Here is a 19,475-nt window from a genome sequence, read left to right as displayed (position 1 = left end):
TCTAAAAGCAGGAATTCAACTAAATACTTAGGGATTACAATGACGAATAAAATAAACTGGAACAGTTAGATAGGTTATGTTGTGGGGAAAGCTAGCCACAGATTGCCATTTATTGGCAGAACATTTAGAAAGTGTAACATGTCTACTAAAAATACTGCCTGCACTACTCTTGCCAGTCCTCTTCTGGAGTATTGCTGCACTGTATCGTATCCACATCAATTATGATTGACGAAAGAGATCGAAAAAAAATCAGAGAAGGGCAGATAGTTTTGAACTATCGCGAAAGAAGGGGGAGAGTGCCACGGATAAGATGCACGAATTGGGGTTCGAATCAATAAAACAAAGGCATTTTTCGTTGCGGCAGCATCTTCTCGTGAAATTCCAATCACCAACTTTCTCCGCCGAGTGCGAAAGCAGTTTATTGTCGCCTACCTACACCTGAGCTTTTTCTGTCCAAGGAACATTTCACCTCGAAAAACACATCACCTTTGCTCTGGAAACGGCTGCCCCGCAACTGTTTCTTCATCCAAGGAAAGAGGAAGAGATCAGTGAATGCCCTGTCAAGACAATACGGAACGATGAGGCAAAATATGATAATGTCCCGCCGATATCGAAGTCATCAGAGATGGAGCATAAACTCGCAATGATTCGAGAATGGGGAAGCAAATCAAGGGTGCCCTTGCAGTGGAGCGATTTAGGGAAATCACTGGAAGCCTAAATCTGAATGGCCGAACGCGGAATTTAACCGTCGACCTTCCGAATGCGAGTCCACTGTCGTGACCACTGCCCCATCTTGTTCATTCCGTACAGGATGAGCGAGGGCGATGAGCAGTAGTGGAATCCAGTTGATGTCGACCTACTTCACGTTAAAAGAAAGTCGTGTTAGATGTTGAAAACCGATCCGCGACTGATTTTCACTTTTTACGTTATAGCCGCCATTCTGAAACGCCGATCTTCGAGCATCAAGATCTCTCCTTGCGATTCCCGGGTCTTCACAGAGATATGGTCTGCCACTATGTTATTTGTCTTCCAGGTTTGTTTGACAACACTGGGCATTATTGCCGCACACAGCTACCAAAACGTGGAATTTTGCAGCATTGTTCCCGTTCGAATACAGCAGACATTTACTGCGCGATACTTCACTTTACCTATGAGACTCTTTGTTTTGGTTAAGCCGTCGGCACACTGGACGAGGTGGTTAAGGTGATTTTGGATTCTCAGCGCTCTGCAGCGGCATTTGGCTTTATTTTGGCTCTCAAACCATACAGTTCGTTCTCGAAAATGGACACACGTAAAATTCCTACGTTAACTCTATTAAAACGTGCGTTTCCTTCCTTGTCCGTGTGCTAGTCATGTCTGTGGTATACATAAATAAAAACTTCGATACCCGTGAACACGTAATATGAAAAAAAGGAAGGAAACATGTCTAGTCACTAAGTGCATCAGCATACAGAAGTTCACCAAGTCGAACAAACTCTCTCCTTACAGTTAGAGCACTTATATTTGACTTCATGAAGGCATTTGACACCAACCCGCACTGCGCTTACCGAGTATAGAACCAGATTTGCGGCTGGATTCAAGACATGCAGATAGCACTCAACACATCCCTCTTAACTGCACAAATCGACGGATGTAAATATAACGTACGGAGTACCCAAAGGAAGTGACAGGACCGTTACGGTTGCCAATGAACTGGTATACAAACTATCTAGTAGAAAGTGTCGGAAGCTGTTTACGACTATATTCAGATATGAGATTTTCACTCTGCAGAGGAGTGTGCGCTGATATGAAACTTCCTGGCAAATTAAAACTGTGTGCCGGACCGACACTCGAACTCGAGACCTTTGCCTTTTGCTGGCAAGTACTCTACCATCTGAGCTACCCAAGCACGACTCACGACCTGTCCTCACAGCTTCAATTCTGCCAGTACCTCGTCTCCTACCTTCCAAACTTGACAGAAGCTCTTCCGCATACCTTGCAGAGCTAGCAGTGCTGGAAGAAAGGATATTGCGGTGACATGGCTTAGCCACAGCCTACGGGATGTTTCCAGACTAGCTTTTTGACTACCCTCGCACACTGGGAATACATCGGACCGTCACACGCTCAGCGAACTTGTTCAGTTACGGAAAGGGAGGGCCTTACGCGAGCTGAGGGCAGTGCGGCGCTCACAGCGGATCGGAGTTGCGGGTGGCACCTTGTTGCACCCGGAAGGAAGAGCGTGACTCAGCGCCCGAGTTGCGACAGGCTGCGCGCGGCTCGGCGGCCAGATTGGTTTCTCTGGCGGGGCTGACCTTACCCCGTGGCCGGAGAAATCCCCGAGAATACGGCGCGCCATTCAGCCGGAGAGAGCCGCGCCACGCGTCAGCAACCACCGGCGCGACACTGCGTCCCACCCCACGTCGTACGCGGAGGCGCACATGTCTGCTTTGCGAGTCCCTGTTATGCTTCAAAATCGTGTGTGAGCTGAAACGATAACTCTGGATGTGAGGTTTCGGTGCTACAGCGCGGAGTGCTTGCTGGGCCTGTGTTCTGAGGCATTGGGAGACATACACACTGTGGAAGGAGGCCCTTCTGGGCTCTGACGCACACCTTCAACAGGCAGGCATTTAGATCCATATCTACATTTCCACTCCGCAGGTGACCTTATGACATGGGATGGAGGGTGCTACAGTCAGTCTGCAGCTCGTGGTCGTGCGGTAGCGTTCTCGCTTCCCGCGCCCGGGTTCCCGGGTTCGGTTCTCGGCGGGGTCAGGAATTTTCTCTGCCTCGTGATGACTGGGTGTTGTGTGATGTCCTTAGGTTAGTAGTTCTAAGTTCTAGGGGACTGATGACCATAGATGTTAAGACCCATAGTGCTCAGAGCCATTTTGCTACAGTCACTTCCTCCATTGCTTTTCCAATAGTGTGGCATTTTCCAAGCTTTCAGTATTAGTGAGCCAATTTTCAATTGTAATTTTCTTCATGTCGCTGCCCTTCCTCATATAATGCCACCTCTCTATCGATTTCAGCTAAATTTTTCATAGAAACAAAAGGCTCAAGAGTATCAGCAATGTGGGGTCTATAATCTTCTAGTTTCAACAGAGCCGAGATGTGAAAAAAATGTGTTTTCCAGTCCCTTGCGTATAGGTTCCCTCGCACGTCAGTCATATTGTGTGGTAACTGCATCGGCCTACCAAATCAACCTGCTTTGCAGGGCAGCCTACAGGTCAGGCGCAAGAAACGATCAGTCATATCGTGTGGAAACTATCGGCGTACCAAATCAACCTGCTTGCCAGGGCAGCCTGCACGTCAGGCGCAAGAAACGGTTTCCTGGGCCCCGGATGTAGGCTACGCCATGTGACAGGTATATTATGTTGGAATACTATGGTCTCAGATGAGAGAAGACTGGAAGAAGAATCGGCTGTCGCCTCGTTGAAAGAATCATCGTGAGCTCTGCCTGCAATGATAGTAAACTTAAAGCTGAATAGCGAACGGAAATTTGTACCCTGTTCTTCTCTAATGTTCCCCACAGCACATCGCTAATTTGAAAATAATACGAAAACTATAGGACAGTGCGTCTAATTTGATGTTATTAGACGATAATATTGGTGTATAGCGGAAGGAAACATGGAGATACCATGGAAACCCCTAACTGAAGTCTGTAGGGGGATTTTGCCCAGCTGTGGATGTCAGATTACTGATATTGATTTTGATAAATGTTATAGTATAGTACACTTTTCAGTACGATTCACCTCTTTGGTGCCAGTTGTGTCCTTAATATAACTACATTATGTTTTATTTATTTATTTACTGCTTATTTAGCCCAATCAGATTAGGGCTGTCAGTTATTATTCTTGTATTCTTCTTCTCGTTCTCCTATGAGCTCCCTGTGCGTAGTGGTAGTACTTCTAATTCCTACAGCTGGCCATAGCATACGTGTCCTTCCACACGGGTAAACAGAACATGGAAATATACACCATCAAGGCTGTTAACCACTATCGAATTACGCTATAAAACCAAAAGAGGAGGTACATTTTCTTGCAAATATTCTCGTATAAAAACGGAAAGCAATGCGACTGCCCGTCAGTACAGCAGAATAGCCTGTCGTTCGATCAGATCGCGTGAAAGCCGCTAACGAACGGCTATCAAATATGCCTGCTAGTCAACACACGAACGTTATACGCAAGTCGTACACGGCGTCTGTTTCATGATACCCTGTCCATAACTCGAATCCCGCTGCGATGTCACCATCTCTGTTTCGAGTACCGCGTTCTTAGTATACACAATAAACACAAATTGTAAATCGTCTCAAAAGGAAAGCTTCTGGGTGAAAAAAGTTTCGCGGTTCAGAACTTCTAGAAAATACATCTGTTCAGTGGAACTTGGCCAAGTTCGAATACCAGTTTATCACAAGGCTTGGATCCGTGAGCTTCAGGTTCCTTACACTAAAGTCCTGGGTTCAGTCAACAATGACCGTATTAAGTCATGCAAGACATGTAACATGGCCCACTCAGTTTCATGTTGTTAAATGGTAAGATTTTTTTATAAATAAGAAGCGACACTAACACACAAGCTGCCGAAATGGCATCAAATCGAGCTAGAGAGCGTGCTGAAAAGTAATGCCTCCGACTTCCTTGTGGGTAGCTCTTCAAACTTTTTAAATAAAACAAACTTTATTAACATTCCACATTTTTATTCTTCATGTCTACATATTTAGTCACCCTGGCAACGAGCACATTTCTCCTAACGAGAGAGTGCTTTGTTGATACCGTCACTGTAGAATGTTTGATATTTTTGACGGAGAAATAACCTCACTTCTGCTTGCACCGCTTCATAATCATCGAAGTGAAGTCCTTGAAGCTGTGCTTTAAGTTTTGAAAACAGATAAAATCAGATGGGGCCGAGTAGGGAATATGTGGTGTAGAACCCAAGGAACCCAAGGCGGCGGTTGGTTGCAGATGTCGCAGCGCTCGTATTTGGTCTGGCTCCAGTCGTGCTGAAGGACAGGATTCTCCATGTGTGGGCGAACTCTTCGAATTAGAAGCTCGATTACAGCCTGCTGCTCCTCACGCACCGACACAGTCACGTCACACACTGCCATGCTACATGCTAGAATTGGGAGCCCTCTAGCGGTAGAGGACTGGAAATTTGTAGAGATGAAGAATAAAGATGTAGAATGTTAATAGCGTTTGATTTTTTCAAAAAGCTTTAAGAATTTTCAGAGAAAAATGGGAGGCATTATTTTCCAGCACGTCCTCGTACTTGCTCTAGACTGGGAGTCACTCGACATTTCTTATTCAATACAAGTGTCAAGTACACTTTACTACGTAATAGCAATTTTTCCACGGTCTACAGAAAGTGGCGAAGTTGCTAGTTATATCTGACGAAACCAGTTACCTTAGTGGGTTAAAGCAGGCCTATTAAGGACAATTGTGATGCGTCACGGCAATGAATCTTAACACGAATGAACCGATGCTTCACGGCATCAAGTGAGAGTGGCTGTGTGGTTCGAGTTCCAGTAGTATCACACGATTATACATGCTATATGAGGATGAAACCGTCTCTGAGCGGCCGTCCGAAACATAAGACGTAAAGTTCAGTTACTCACCTTAAAAGTTTCAACAAATGTGCGCCAGTATGGAATTTTACCTGATGGCTCAGTTGTTGAAGCGATGCCTAAGAAACGAAATTGCTGAAAAATCTCCGATGCACTAAAAACTAAACATTTATATCTAAGTAATTTGGTATACTGAAATTCAGGATGCTAAGGAATAATTTCACTCATAAATTAAGAAGATGTGTGGTAGTGTACATAGAGCGGAAAACACGAATTTGAGAAGTAATAAGAAACAACAGGTTTTATGCCAAATAACACGTCTTCGTGTCTAAATTCATGTTAACAGGGTGGCATCAGTCCTAAGGTAGGATCTATCCGAGAAGAGGAGAAGAGCAAACAGAAAACAGTTCCCCACCACGAGAGCATGCACCAGTGTTCTGAGATAAAATTCAGAAGTCTCCGTAGTACCGGGTGATCAAAAAGTGAGTATAAATTTGAAAACTGAATAAATCACGGAATAATGTAGATAGAGAGATACAAATTGACATATATGCTTGGAATGACATGGGGTTTCATTAGAACAAAAAAAATACAAAAGTTTAAAAAATGTCCGACAGATGGCGCTTCATCTGATTAGAATAGCAATAATTAGCATAAAAAAGTAAGACAAAGCAAAGATGATGTTCTTTACAGGAAATGCTCAATATGTCCACCATCATTCCTCAACAATAGCTGTAGTCGAGGAATAATGTTGTGAACAGCACTGTAAAGCATGTCCGGAGTTACGGTGAGGCACTGGCGTCGGATGTTGTGTTTCAGCATCCCTAGACATGTCGGTCGATCACGATACACTTGCGACTTCAGGTAACCCCAAAGCCAATAATCGCACGGACTGAGGTCTGGGGACCTGGGAGGCCAAGCATGACGAAAGTGGCGACTGAGCACACGATCATCACCAAATGACGCGTGCAAGAGATCTTTCACGCCTCTAGCAATATGGGGTGGTTCTAATAAAACCCCATGCAATTCCAAGCATGTATGTCAATTTTTACCTCTCTATCTACATTATTCCGTGGTTTATTAAATTTTCTAATTTGTACTGACTTTTTGATCACCCGGTATATTATGGAGTTAAATCATAACGAAGTGACGATTCGATTCAACCGTCGAATGATGGCGCCTAACTCGGGGTCCCAATTGGTTCTGTTCAAGAAAACAGGATGAGTTTACAGTGTCCCCTGGTCAACAAACTGCCCAGATTTAGTCTGTGGGACCACCTCGATCGGTCTGTTCGCGCCATGGATCCTCAACCGAGAAACGTAGCGCAGCTGGCCACAGCACAGGAGTCCACATGGCTCCACATCCCTGTCGGTACCTCCCAGCACCACAGTGACTCTCATCCTGTGCGTCTCGCAGATGTCTGCACTGCAGCAATGTCCGGTTATTCAGGCTATTGACAGGTGGTGACTGGTCAGCGTGTATGAATATGAAACAGTATACTTTTATACAGAGTCCTTCGACTTTCTTCACAAAGCAGATATGAAATCTGATGACCCTTTACGGGCACAGTTACCGCGGAGTTTTGAGAATGAGGACAACTCGACTATGGGCTAAGATCGCTACAGACCCGCGAAAGTGGGCAAGGGCCGCCGAACAAAAGCCGTAGCGGCGATGCGCCGTTTCCGGCGCGTGGCTTACCGTATTGTCTCGGGCGTTGCGAAAGACGCGGCCGGTCTGTGAGACCCAGCCCAGCCCAGCCCATCCCATCCCATCGAAGCAGGCGCTACTTGCTCCACCGGTAGCTTTCTACCGTTGCAGCGGCACGCACGGGTCCCCTCCTTGTCTCTTCGCAACCTGGTCTTCCTCTTACCACAGGGCTTCAAATGGGAGCTTCCGGGAATATCTTTAGTAAGCTGAGCTGACCGGACGTAATATTTGTAACATCTTTAAAAGAGCACAGTGGTCGCTTCGAAGCGCTGTGGGTGCTATATAAGTGGTAGCATCCAGCCACGTGACCCACCACCGTCGACTTAAATTGTGGCTGTGAAGTGGTGTGTAAGTGCCACGCTCCTGTATGTTTTCAGTGCAATAAGACTGTTCGACGTGGAGACGTGACAGACTGGCTGATAGGAGCCATCGTGTCTGGTCCTGACCATGACCACTCAGAGAATATAGTTGCCCGTTTTGTTGGTGTATGAAAGTGGACTCTCCAGCGTGTCTAAAAGGAGTGTTGCACCACTTTAAGTCACGTAACATGGAATGCGAATACTGGTTGTAGTAAAGATTCTAATCAGCAGAGACTATCGCTTTCTGATTCGTTATACGTTACTGGTATCAAAGACTAAACCAGTTTCCGCGCAAACTCTGTGAACGGAACAGCTTTCGATGGACATCCGTTGTGGGTATATCGCAAAAGGCCTTTGTTCACATTAACATACAAAACTGAACTTCTTCGGTGTGGTAAACAACACTGACAGGAGCTGACTGGAAGTGAGTAGAGTGATCCAACTTCTAGCAACACCGGCCAATTTCAAACAGTGCAAAGCGTATAGTGCAGTGACGGTCGTACGAAGGTTTTACCTCGCAGTGTGTAAGGTGTTAGGAGCGTTTTTGTAGTATGAGTTGCTCTCGTTGATTCAAGCTCCTTGATCATAAGATAGATCTCAGTATTCTTCATGACCAAGTGGTGTCCTTCCTTCCACATATTCATAATTACGCTGTGGACTTTTCGTATTCCGAAATGTTAACTTCGATGTACAGTGGGCTACACCCTATCTTCCTTGTATGACAGACACTCAAGCACCCATCACCATTCGACTGCTTCGTTCAGTTACGTGATCTTAGCCCCACAAAGTCAGACTTGGTGAACAAGTCCTAGAGCGCATGTTGAACATCGAAAGCTCGATGGGCTGAATATCTGCCAGAGCTCGAAATTCTTCGGAGTACACTAGTATGTTATCAAGATCCTATCACATAAGGCGTCAGGTTACACATCCAGGGCTAGGGTACCAACTTGGGCGACTTTTATTCTAGGTCAAACTCCACTCACCTGACCCCAGGAAACCAAAGGGAATTGAACAACGTCACACAGAGGAACTCTCCACACATCTTAAATAATAATGCGAGTTTATTCAAGGTGTAACCTGACATCAGATGTAATAAGATAGTTACCCGCGCCACAACTCTCCTTGATAATGTGTTTGACTTTACCCTAGTCTTCACCTCTCAATAATGTGAACAAATTCCAAGATCAGGAACAATACGTGATTCAGATACCATGTTAAGCTGTAGGTCTACTTTACCCAGTAGGATTACTGGGGTAAGTTAGATATACACTATGTGATCAAAAGTATCCGGACAACCACAAAATGTTTTTTTTTTTATATTAGGTTCATTGTGCAGTCACCTACCGCCAACGTAGTCCATATCAGCGACCTCAGTAGTCATTAGACATCGTGAGAGAGCAGAATGGGGCGCTCCGAGGAACTCACAGACTTCTAACGTGGCCAGGTGATTTGGTGTGACTTGTGTCATACGTCTGTACGCGAGATTTCTACACTCCTAAACATCCCTAAGTCCACTGTTTCCGATGTGATAGTGAAGTGAAAACGTGAAGGGACACGTACAGCACAAAAGCGTACAGGCCGACCTGGTCTGTTGACTGACAGATACCGCCGACAGTAGAAGAGGGTCGTAATGTGTAGTATATCCAGACCATCGCACAGGAATCCCAGACTGCATCAGGATCCACTGCAAGTACTATGACAGTTAGGCGGGAGGTGATAAAACTTGGATTTCATGGTCGAGCGGCTGCTCATAAGCCACACATCACGCCGGTAAATGCCAAACAACGCCTCGCTTGGTGTAAGGAGCGTAAACATTGGACGATTGAACAGTGTAAAAAAGTTGTGTGGAATGACGAATCACGGTACACAATGTGGCGATCGGATGGCAGGGTGTGGGTATGGCGAATGCCCGGTAACGTCATCTGCCAGCGTATGTAGTGCCAACAGTAAAATTAGAAGGCGTGATTTTCATGGAGGGGGCATGCACCCCTTGTTGTTTTGCGTGGCACTATCACAGTACAGACCTACATTGATGTCTCAAGCACCTTCTTGCTTCCCACTGTTGAAGAGCAATTCGGGGATAGAGACTGCATCTTTCAAGACGATCAAATGGTTCAAATGGCTCTGAGCACTATGGGACTTAACATCTGTGGTCATCAGTCCCCTAGAACTTAGAACTACTTAAACCTAACTATCCTAAGGACATCACACACATCCATGCCCGAGGCAGGATTCGAACCTGCGACCATAGGAGTCGCGCGGTCCGTCTTTTTTCTAACACATGATCTTCAACAATTCACCTAGTAAGTACAGCGAGATTCTACCTTTTTATGTTTGCTTCACACGCAACCGATCAGACGGGATGACGTAAATGTTACTTTGCAATTAGTTCCAACTTATATCGTAAATGGCTGCTTGAGCGCTATTCAGTTCCGTTGTGTTTCGCTATTCAAGATGTTCTCCATCAGCCTGTGTTACATTAATTCACTTTGCCAGAACACGTGGTTTTTGAGACTAGTTACTAAACTTAAGAACGAAAGTAACTTTCGCAAGGAACATGGCTCGATGAAACTTGGACCATACATGGAAAGAATTGCTACAGTATAGTACAGTACAGTACAGAAGGTAACTGAAAGAAATATGCAGTGAGATGAACATAAATAACACTTGTATTTATTATTGAGGTAGAGTGTTCCACCCCTCCACAGGTATGTTTCACAACTGCTCGATCGTCATTGGAACATGTAAACGTGCGGTTAGACGTCTTTCGAATACATGTTTCATGTGCTTGATGAGATTTAAGTCGGGGAGAGGAGAGGACAGTCCATTCGCCGAATATCGTCTCGTTCCAAGAGCTCCTCCATCCACATTTTTTGATGCAGTCGGGCATTCTCATCCATTTAAATGAAGTAAGGACCGAATGTGACCCTGAAAAGACGCATTTGGGGAAGGAGCACAGTGTCACAACAACGTTGGCTGACAACGTTGGCTGGTGTGTGTGTCGTGTTGAAAGATTTGGTGGTCAGTACCCCCATGTAAGATTATGCCTTCTCACACCATAACACCTGGACCACCAAAACGATCAAGTTGGACAACGTCCCCGGGTACACCTCACGTCTTGTGAGAGCACGTCCAGAATCAATTCTCAGACTGAATCTGCTCTCACCCGAGAAGAGCACGCAAATTCACTCCTCGTTGGTCCGGTTCCTATGCTCTTGGTACCGCTGCAATCGGTGCCGCCGATGAACGGGTGTCAACGGAAGACCGTGTACTGATCGCCAGACAAAGAGGCCTCTACGATGCAGTCACCGTGCCACCTTAAAGTGTGAGGCTGCGCGCCGTGCACTCCTGTTAAAGTTAGTTGCAACTGCAACCGCCGTTTGACCTGGGTCCCTTCTTGCCTACTGCACAGTGCTGTGGTCATGTGCTAGTGTTGGCCGTGATCGACTGCCCCCTCTCCTTCGGCCAGCAGTGCCTTTGGTTCGGAATGCTCCCAATGCATTTGAAACATGTGAAGTTATCCAAATGCCCCCAAGGCTCATTCTAATAAAGAATGCCACCACAGTACACCGTAACCCAGCCGCGTAGTTATATGCAAACAGCCTACGTGATGTAATTTTATATTATTGAAAACAGATGCTTTCTTCTGGAATTCTGCTCGAAACTAAGCTTACACGTTCACAACCGACGAAATTCGTACCTATTCCAGAACTCTTAACTGCTTGACACATTTACTGAAGGCCGTATTGGCTGCTGTTGCTTCTTAGGGGCAGCTACACTAGCAATGGTGAACGTTATTAAATCTTCGAGAGCACTCTTTATGTCTATCGAAATTCTGTAATCTTTCACAGACTTAGTAACAGGCTTTTATGTAACTAGCTACTGTTAATCTTGATTATAATTTTCACTTATTAATATATTATTGCTTATGCCATTGATATTTCGTAAGATGCGTTATTCACTATTTTACATACAGTTCTACAGCATGGTCAGCCACAGACGATGACATTTATGTTAAACTGAACTTGAATAAGCCGGCCGGTGTGGCCGAGCGGTTCTAGGTGCTTCAGTTTCAAACGGCGCAACCGCTACGGTCGCAGGTTCGAATCCTCCCTCGGGCATGGATGTGTGTGATGTCCTTAGGTTAGTTAGGTTTAAGTAGTTCTAAGTTCTAGGGGACTGATGACCTCAGAAGTTGAGTCCCATAGTGCTCAGAGCCATTTGCTGACTACTTACCCTTTTCATGGGGTTACGAATGTTGGGGGTGTCTCCTTGTGCTAACCTATGTGATGTTGTATATCACCTGAAGACGCTAGTTTAACGCAGTCAAGCCAGTACTGTGAATAAATCATGAGTTAATTGCTGTTTGCAGTTTTAACAAGTTCAGTTTACCACTATTTACTATTTGTTTCTTTTGAGTTATTCCTTTAGTTTTAATTTCGATATTTCCCTTTTCAGTCCTTCTTTGGACGGTCATACAACAACCTCGGCTCTATCTCCGAGTGCAAGAACAACGGGGAGTGTGTCATCAACAAGAAGAACCGCACATCCTGCAAGGCGTGTCGCCTGCGCAAGTGCCTGCTGGTGGGCATGTCCAAGAGCGGCTCCCGCTACGGCCGGCGCTCCAACTGGTTCAAGATACACTGCCTACTGCAAGAACAGCAGCAGCAGCAGCAGCAGCAACAGCAGCAGCAGCAGAACCACCTCCACCAGCAGCAGGTGGGGAGGCAGCAGAGGTCGCCCCCGCATCCATCTGCGTTGGGGATACTCGGCCACCATCAAGCCCAGCCCGGCAACCACCCTCATTTTGACCCTCGATTACACCACCAGCTGGCTGCAGCCATGTCGCACCACCACCACCAGCGGGCCAAGGAAGACCTCATGCTTCTGGGTCTGGACGAGTACAAGAATTCGACGTCGCCGTCCATCAGTTCCCCGGAGTCACACAACTCCGACTCGTCGGTGGAAGTGAGCGACCAGCGGCTGGCTTCGCGGACAGCGAGCCTCTTCAAGGAGTCGGCGTCCCCGGCAGCGCACAAGGACGGAATGTTCGTTCCGCTGCCGTTCGCAACGTTGGCGTCTCTGGCGCCTTCGGTGTTCCCGCACGCTGCCGCCGCGGCAGCCGCCGCCTTCTTGCAGCCGTCGGCGTTCGCCGGTGCGGGAGCGGCAGGCGCGCCGTTCCTCTTCCCGACGCACGGCGGATACGTCTACCCTCCGGCGGGCCCGCACAAGCAGCACGGCCACCACGCCGGAGTGCCCAAAATGCCGACGACGCACGCCTCCACCCTCAACAACAACACCATCGACGCCGCGGCTGGCAAGAGGTTCTTCCTGGACGCGATCCTGCAGTCCCAGAGGGTCTCCCCGCCGTCTACGCCGAGAGGCGCCACGGGCAGTGACGTCGACGCCGACGACGACGGCAACGAAGACGACGGCTCGTCGTCGCACCACTCTCCTTCGCTGCTGCTTTCCGATCAGGAGCAGGAGAACCCGATGGACTTGTCGATGAAGGGCTGCCGCATACGGGCCGAAGAGCGGCGGTCGCTGTCGCCGGCAGGGTTCAGCGGCAGCAAGGGAAGTGGCGCAGACGGCGCCGACGAGGACGACGAAGGCGACGCCGAGGGAGACGGCGACGCCGACGGCCACCGCTCCGACTCGGGGCTGTCGCACGGCTGCGGCGCAGACGTCGACGACGCGGAGGGCCACGCCTCGCTGGCGCACCGTGCCACGCCCATCGATCTCACGACCAAAGCGTGACGCGGCACAGCCCCAGACAACCTGCCTTAGGAGTTTGTGTACCACGGCTGTACACAGTCTCAGATGCCTTTCGTATACAGCTGCTTGTCACTGAAAACAAAGTAGCTTCCTGTCCAAAGACGATCCGAGTTATCCACACACTCTAATATTCTGTATTTCTGTATGACCTCATATGCAAACGTTATCTAAAGCCAAGGGAATAGTGGCACAAACTATCTTTCCGTCCACCTCTTGCAAAGACAATTATTTTTAATTTCTCAATTCATGTTTGAAGACGTATCGTCAGTACATCTTCACCGGTAGTTGCCACTTCCAAGTTGGAACAGAGCTACTGTTGCTCATTGTAGCTAACAGATGACGCGAAGACGTCTTTTGATGTCGCACTTCGTAACGAAAACGGAAGTTCCCATCCTAGACTTGTCCTTGCTGAAAAAGCCACGGAAGCGTCACTGTCACTATCGATAATGAACATCAAGTAAATCGCAGATCATCTCTTCAGGTGTTCTATACACCGTGTTTCAATCCAAAGGAGATGCAGACAGCCAGGGTATGAGATCATTCCTCTTTTCGACACTTACCTCCCTACATCCTGTACACAAATGTATTTGTACGTCTTTACGAATAGGAAATCTGTACACATAGTTGTGGCGATAAGCAGCTCAGAAATAAACAGTGCAGCTCTGTAGAAAATTATAGCATGTTTTGTCCCTTGGAAGCTGCAGACACGGACTGAGTGATGAATTACATAAGTACGTTGTAACATGTCGATCTCACAACCTATTTCGCTGTTTAGACTTTTATTTTACACTCACTGATTATAAATCGAAACATCAAAAGAGTGAACAGAACCTGGAATTAAGCGTTGACTGTCACAGTTGATTGATATTTTGAGCATAAGAATATTGCTAGTTACAAGAAAATGCTTAGTTGTGATTAAGGTTTCACAAATCTCGTATGAATCTTAATTTTTCAACTATGTTTACTTTCATACAATTTGTCCATTGAAGAAAATGAAGAAAACAAGTGTCATTATACAGTAGCCTTTCCCACAAACTAATTATCGTATGGTTCGTTTAACCTTCTTTATCTTTAAAATTTACGGAATCGTACATCGAGAAATGTTGCTCATAAAAGCGTTCTTCTGCTCACAGCTGTTACATGCCGGTCAATTACAAAAAGTTATAAATAGTTGAAAACTGAATTGTACGCCTCAAGCAAGACACCAATGAACTGTTTTACCTGTGGGAAGACAGCTCAAGACAAGCATGTTACTTTTTTTTCGTTTTACGGTGGTTCCGCCGCACTAATAAGTGAAATTCACTAAGATGTCAACTGGAATTTCTGTTTATAACCCAACCCTCTTATATTTCCCATGCCACAGTAAACACTGACCCAGTCAGTCTCATTTTTCAGTGCTTCATTTTAGTCTCTGACCATTGCTAGTGGAAGGTCTAATTCATAACTTATCTAACAGATCGAAACATTATAAACTATTTTTTTCTCCAAACAGCTGAACCTGATCAACATTTCAAATAAAATCAATGAAGGAATGATCTCATTGTCGTATGTCTGAGGTTGGTGAAATTTTGTGATAACATGTTGTTGATTTCTATGATAGCGGAATGCCGTAAGTGAAACACTTCTGGGTTTTGTTATCGTCAAAGTTTTTTAGTGTCACAAATCTGGTGAAAAGATTTACTTATGTGAAGAAAGTTACTATGGGACTTATGGCCAGTCTGAGTAAATATTTTTGCTGTTATTGTTTGAGTTTAGTCTAAAGACTATCTGACAATTATACCTGCTTGTTCATGATATTTAGCAACAAATAATGTTATTGTATTGTAAATATTGTTTGTAGAATAAGTTCTACTTTGACGCAGTAAATTGTTTATTGTTGTTTCGCTTTTTATCTATATTAAAATTGTGATATTCAGTCACCAAATAAACTGTACATTGAACATTTGCAGTCCACATGATTCTTACTTCAACTTTAAATTTCTGCTTATATTCTGAGGTAATTCCTAGACAGTTTTCCAAGAGGTAACAAAAGATTGAAAATAAAAATCTCTGATTCTGTCTCCAGTCCACGTTTCACAGAGTCTTTTCTTTCATTTGAACATCTGTATTTTATTTTATGGGTTAGAACCACAACACAAAAATACATACTCCCAGAGTTCTTTCTATGGGCTACTATAATTTATGTCTAAGTAAAATAGTGAAATTTTGTATAATAAAAGGTAGGGAAAAACTGCGATGTGCAGATTTTAAACATTCACATATAGGCTATGAGAGGCAGGTGTGATACTTCAATTTCAGGTAGCAACACTGATTCATTTGCAAAGGTAAGTGTGAAAGTTTATTGTGCAGGTCCATCTGCATTACTGTACTCGACCCGACGTAAGTGCCTGCAGAGAAATGATTCACAGCTTGTCTGGGAGAATGATAAATGAAACTTAGAAAACAAAAGATACCTGAAATTTCATGAAAAATAACAGAGACTCAAAACACATTCGCCTTGTTCTACTACTGGAAAATCTTCAACTGTATAAGCATCATCAACAAGTGAGGGAAGAATATGTAAATGATCGGATCTTTGCGAATCTTTACCTCTAACTCCAATGCTTCACTCAAATCAGAGTCTCTGTAGTGTCGTAAACATGCTGCCATTAAGAACATTAAAAGAACTAATGGAAGTTTACGTGTGCTTACTTCTCTCAATTTATAGGAGCAGACTTAAACACACATTACGGAATGCAGTATGCCAACGAACCTGCTGCTGTGTCTTGTGTTCCAAAGACATTCTTCTGTAAAAACTGTGCATGTCTTCGTTCGTTAGCTTCCATCGATCTTAGACTCCGTGATGAAAAAGCATATTAAAGGACGTCAGTGCTATTTCTGGTCTACAAATGAAAAAAATACATTGCTGTCTCAAAAGTGTTTTATATTGTCTCCATAATTTCAGTTCAGACAACATATTTACTATGAAGTATAGTTTTACTCAGAGATCAAACGTAGGGTAAAAAAGTGAAATCTGCCCGGCAGAAATGCTAGTATAGGCTGTAACAACGTAACTGTCCACCAAGAACCTGCAAAAAAGAGAAAAAAATAAGAAGTTGGCCCTAATCACGAACAGGACCACAGTATGCTCTACTCTTATGAAACGTAGCAACTAGACCAGCTGGTAAATATCGTACACTTAACGTTCCCCACATTAACATGCTAAATGGCAAATTACCACTGCGAAAGAAAAAGTTTTTCAAGACATCCGTTCGGTCATAGCCACCAAGTTTATGCCTTTCATGCAGACACTGAATCTAAGTGGAGATTTTTGCTGCGGGTGTCGCTAGAAGATTAATAATACATCACACCAAATTTTTGAAACCACGAAGACAGCGCATGACCTGTAGCACTGAACTGCGAGGATCTCACTTTCCGCCTACGAGCATACGTCACACAAACATTTAACACACAGCCACAAACGGAGCAAAGTTTACACAGTTCACAGACAGTAAGGGCATCTGCACCGCAAATTTAAATAAAATTGGCAAAAATTAAGTACAGCAGGGGCTGTCTGCACGGGTTAAACGCTAAAGAAAAGAAGATGATGATGATGATAAGGTAACGTATAGTAAAATTTTATTTCGCTACAGTAAGCACTTGGTTCAAGAATCATGAAAGAAGGTTGTATACATGGAAGAACCCTGGACTAAAAGGTATCAGACAGATTACATAATGGTAAGACAGAGATTTAGGAACAAGGTTTTAAATTGTAAGACATTTCCAGGGGCAGATGTGGACTCTGACCACAATCTATTGGTTATGAACTGCAGATTAAAACTGAAGAAACTGCAAAAAGTTGGGAATTTAAGGAGATGGGACCTGGATAAACAAAAAAGAACTGGAGGTTGTACAGAGTTTCAGGGAGAGCATAAGGGAACAATTGACAGGAATGGGGGAAAGAAATACAGTAGAAGAAGAATGGGTAGCTCTGAGGGATGAAGTAATGAAGGCAGCAGAGGATCAAGTAGGTAAAAAGACGAGGGCTAGTAGAAACCCTTGGGTAACAGAAGAAATATAGAATTTCATTGATGAAACGAGAAAATATAAAAATGCAGTAAATGAAGCAGGCAAAAAGGAATACAAACGTCTCAAAAATGAGATCGACAGGAAGTGCAGAATGGCTAAGAAGGGGTGGCTAGAGGACAAATGTAAGGATGTAGAGGCTTATCTCACTAGGGGTAAGATATATACTGCCTACAGGAAAATTAAAGAGACCTTTGGAGAAAGGAGAACCACTTGCATGAATATCAAGAGCTTTGATGGAAACCCAGTTCTAAGAAAAGAAGGGAAACTAGAAAGGTGGGAGGAATATACAGAGGGTCTATACAAGGGCGATGTACTTGAGGACAATATTATGGAAATGGAAGAGCCTGTAGATGAAGATGAAATGGGAGATATGATACTGCGTGAAGAGTTTGACAGAGCACTGAAAGACCTGAGTCGAAACAAGGCCCCCGGAGTAGACAACATTCCATCAAAACTACTGACAGCCTTGGGAGAGCCAGTCATGACAAAACTCTAACCATCTGCTGAGCAAGATGTATGAGACAGGCGAAATACCCACAGACTTCCAGAAGAACATAATAATTCGAATCCCAAAGAAAGCTGGTGTTGACAGATGTGAAAATTACCGAACTATCAGTTTAACAAGTCACAGCTGCAAAATACTAACGCGAATTCTTTACAGACGAATGGAAAAACTGATAGAAACCGACCTCGGGAAAGATCAGTTTGGATTCCGTAGAAATGTTGGAACACGTGAGGCAATACTGACCCTAAGACTTATATTAGAAGAAAGATTAAGAAAAGGCAAACCTACGTTTCTAGCATTTGTAGACTTAGAGAAAGCTTTTGACAATGTTGATTGGAATACTCTTCCAAATTCTGAAGTCAGGGGTAAAATGCAGGGAGCGAAAGGCTATTTACAATTTGTACAGAAAGCAGATGGCAGTTATAAGAGTCGAGGGGCATGAAAGGGAAGCAGTGGTTGGGAAGGGAGTGAGACAGGGTTCTAGCCTATCTCCGATGTTATTCAATCTGTATATTGAGTAAGCAATAAACGAAACAAAAGAAAAGTTTGGAGTAGGAATTAAAATCCATGGAGAAGAAATAAAAACTTTGAGGTTCGCCGATGACATTGTAATTCTGTCAGAAACAGCAAACGACTTGGAAGAGCAGTTGAACGGAATGGACAGTGTCTTAAAAGGAGGATGTAAGATGAACATCAACAAAAGTAAAACGAGGATAATGGAATGTAGTCGAATTAAGTCTGGTGATGCTGAGGGAATTAGATTAGGAAATGAGACACTTAAAGTAGTAAAGGAGTTTTGCTATTTGGAGAGCAAAATAACTGATGATGGTCGAAGTAGAGAGGATATAAAATGTAGACTGGCAATGGCAAGGAAAGCGTTTCTGAAGAAGAATAATTTGTTAACATCGAGTATAGATTTAAATGTCAGGAAGTCTTTTCTGAAAGTATTTGTATGGAGTGTAGCCATGTATGGAAGTGAAACGTGGACGATAAATAGTTTAGACAAGCAGAGAATAGAAGCTTTCGAAATGTTGTGCTACAGAAGAATGCTGAAGATTAGATGGGTAGATCACATGAGGAGGTATTGAACAGAATTGGGGAGAAGAGGAGCTTGTGGCACAACTTGACTGGAAGAAGGGATCGGTTGGGAGGACATGTTCGGAGACATCGAGGAATCACCAATTTAGTTTTGGAGGGCAGCGTAGAGGGTAAAAATCGTAGAGGGAGACCGAGAAATGTTTACACTAAGCAGATTCAGAAGGACGTAGGCTGCAGTAGGTACTGGGAGATGAAGAAGCTTGCACAGGATAGAGTAGCATGGAGAGCTGCATCAAATCAGTCTCAGTACTGAAGACCACAACAACAACAACAAGCACTAAGTGATGATGTCATGGACATTAAATTTGAACTATCATCTCAGCTACCCAATCAATACTGCTTATATTAAAACTGGGCGAGTTAGCAGGGTGCTCGTGCTCTTGTTTTCCATAAGCGGGAAAAGTAAGATAATCTCAGTCAAATACAT

At 44.5% G+C, this 19,475-nt stretch overlaps 1 protein-coding gene across 1 annotated transcript in view; it reads left to right on the top strand.

The window, feature by feature from the left end:
- LOC124787978 (knirps-related protein-like) overlaps window positions 1-15,239 on the top strand; it is a 111,003-nt gene extending 95,764 nt beyond the window's left edge. Inside the window, exon 3 of the mRNA XM_047254994.1 lies at window positions 12,061-15,239. Within this exon, the coding sequence (XP_047110950.1) occupies window positions 12,061-13,359 (1,299 nt within the window). The 3' untranslated portion in view covers window positions 13,360-15,239. The remainder of the gene's footprint in view (window positions 1-12,060) is intronic.
- The last annotated feature ends 4,236 nt before the right edge of the window (window positions 15,240-19,475 follow it).

This window comes from Schistocerca piceifrons, chromosome 3 (assembly GCF_021461385.2).
Source record: "Schistocerca piceifrons isolate TAMUIC-IGC-003096 chromosome 3, iqSchPice1.1, whole genome shotgun sequence".
Taxonomy (NCBI): Eukaryota; Metazoa; Arthropoda; class Insecta; order Orthoptera; family Acrididae; genus Schistocerca; species Schistocerca piceifrons.
The sequence above is the reverse complement of the archived record's forward strand: the minus strand, read 5'-3'. Positions and strand labels throughout refer to the sequence as shown.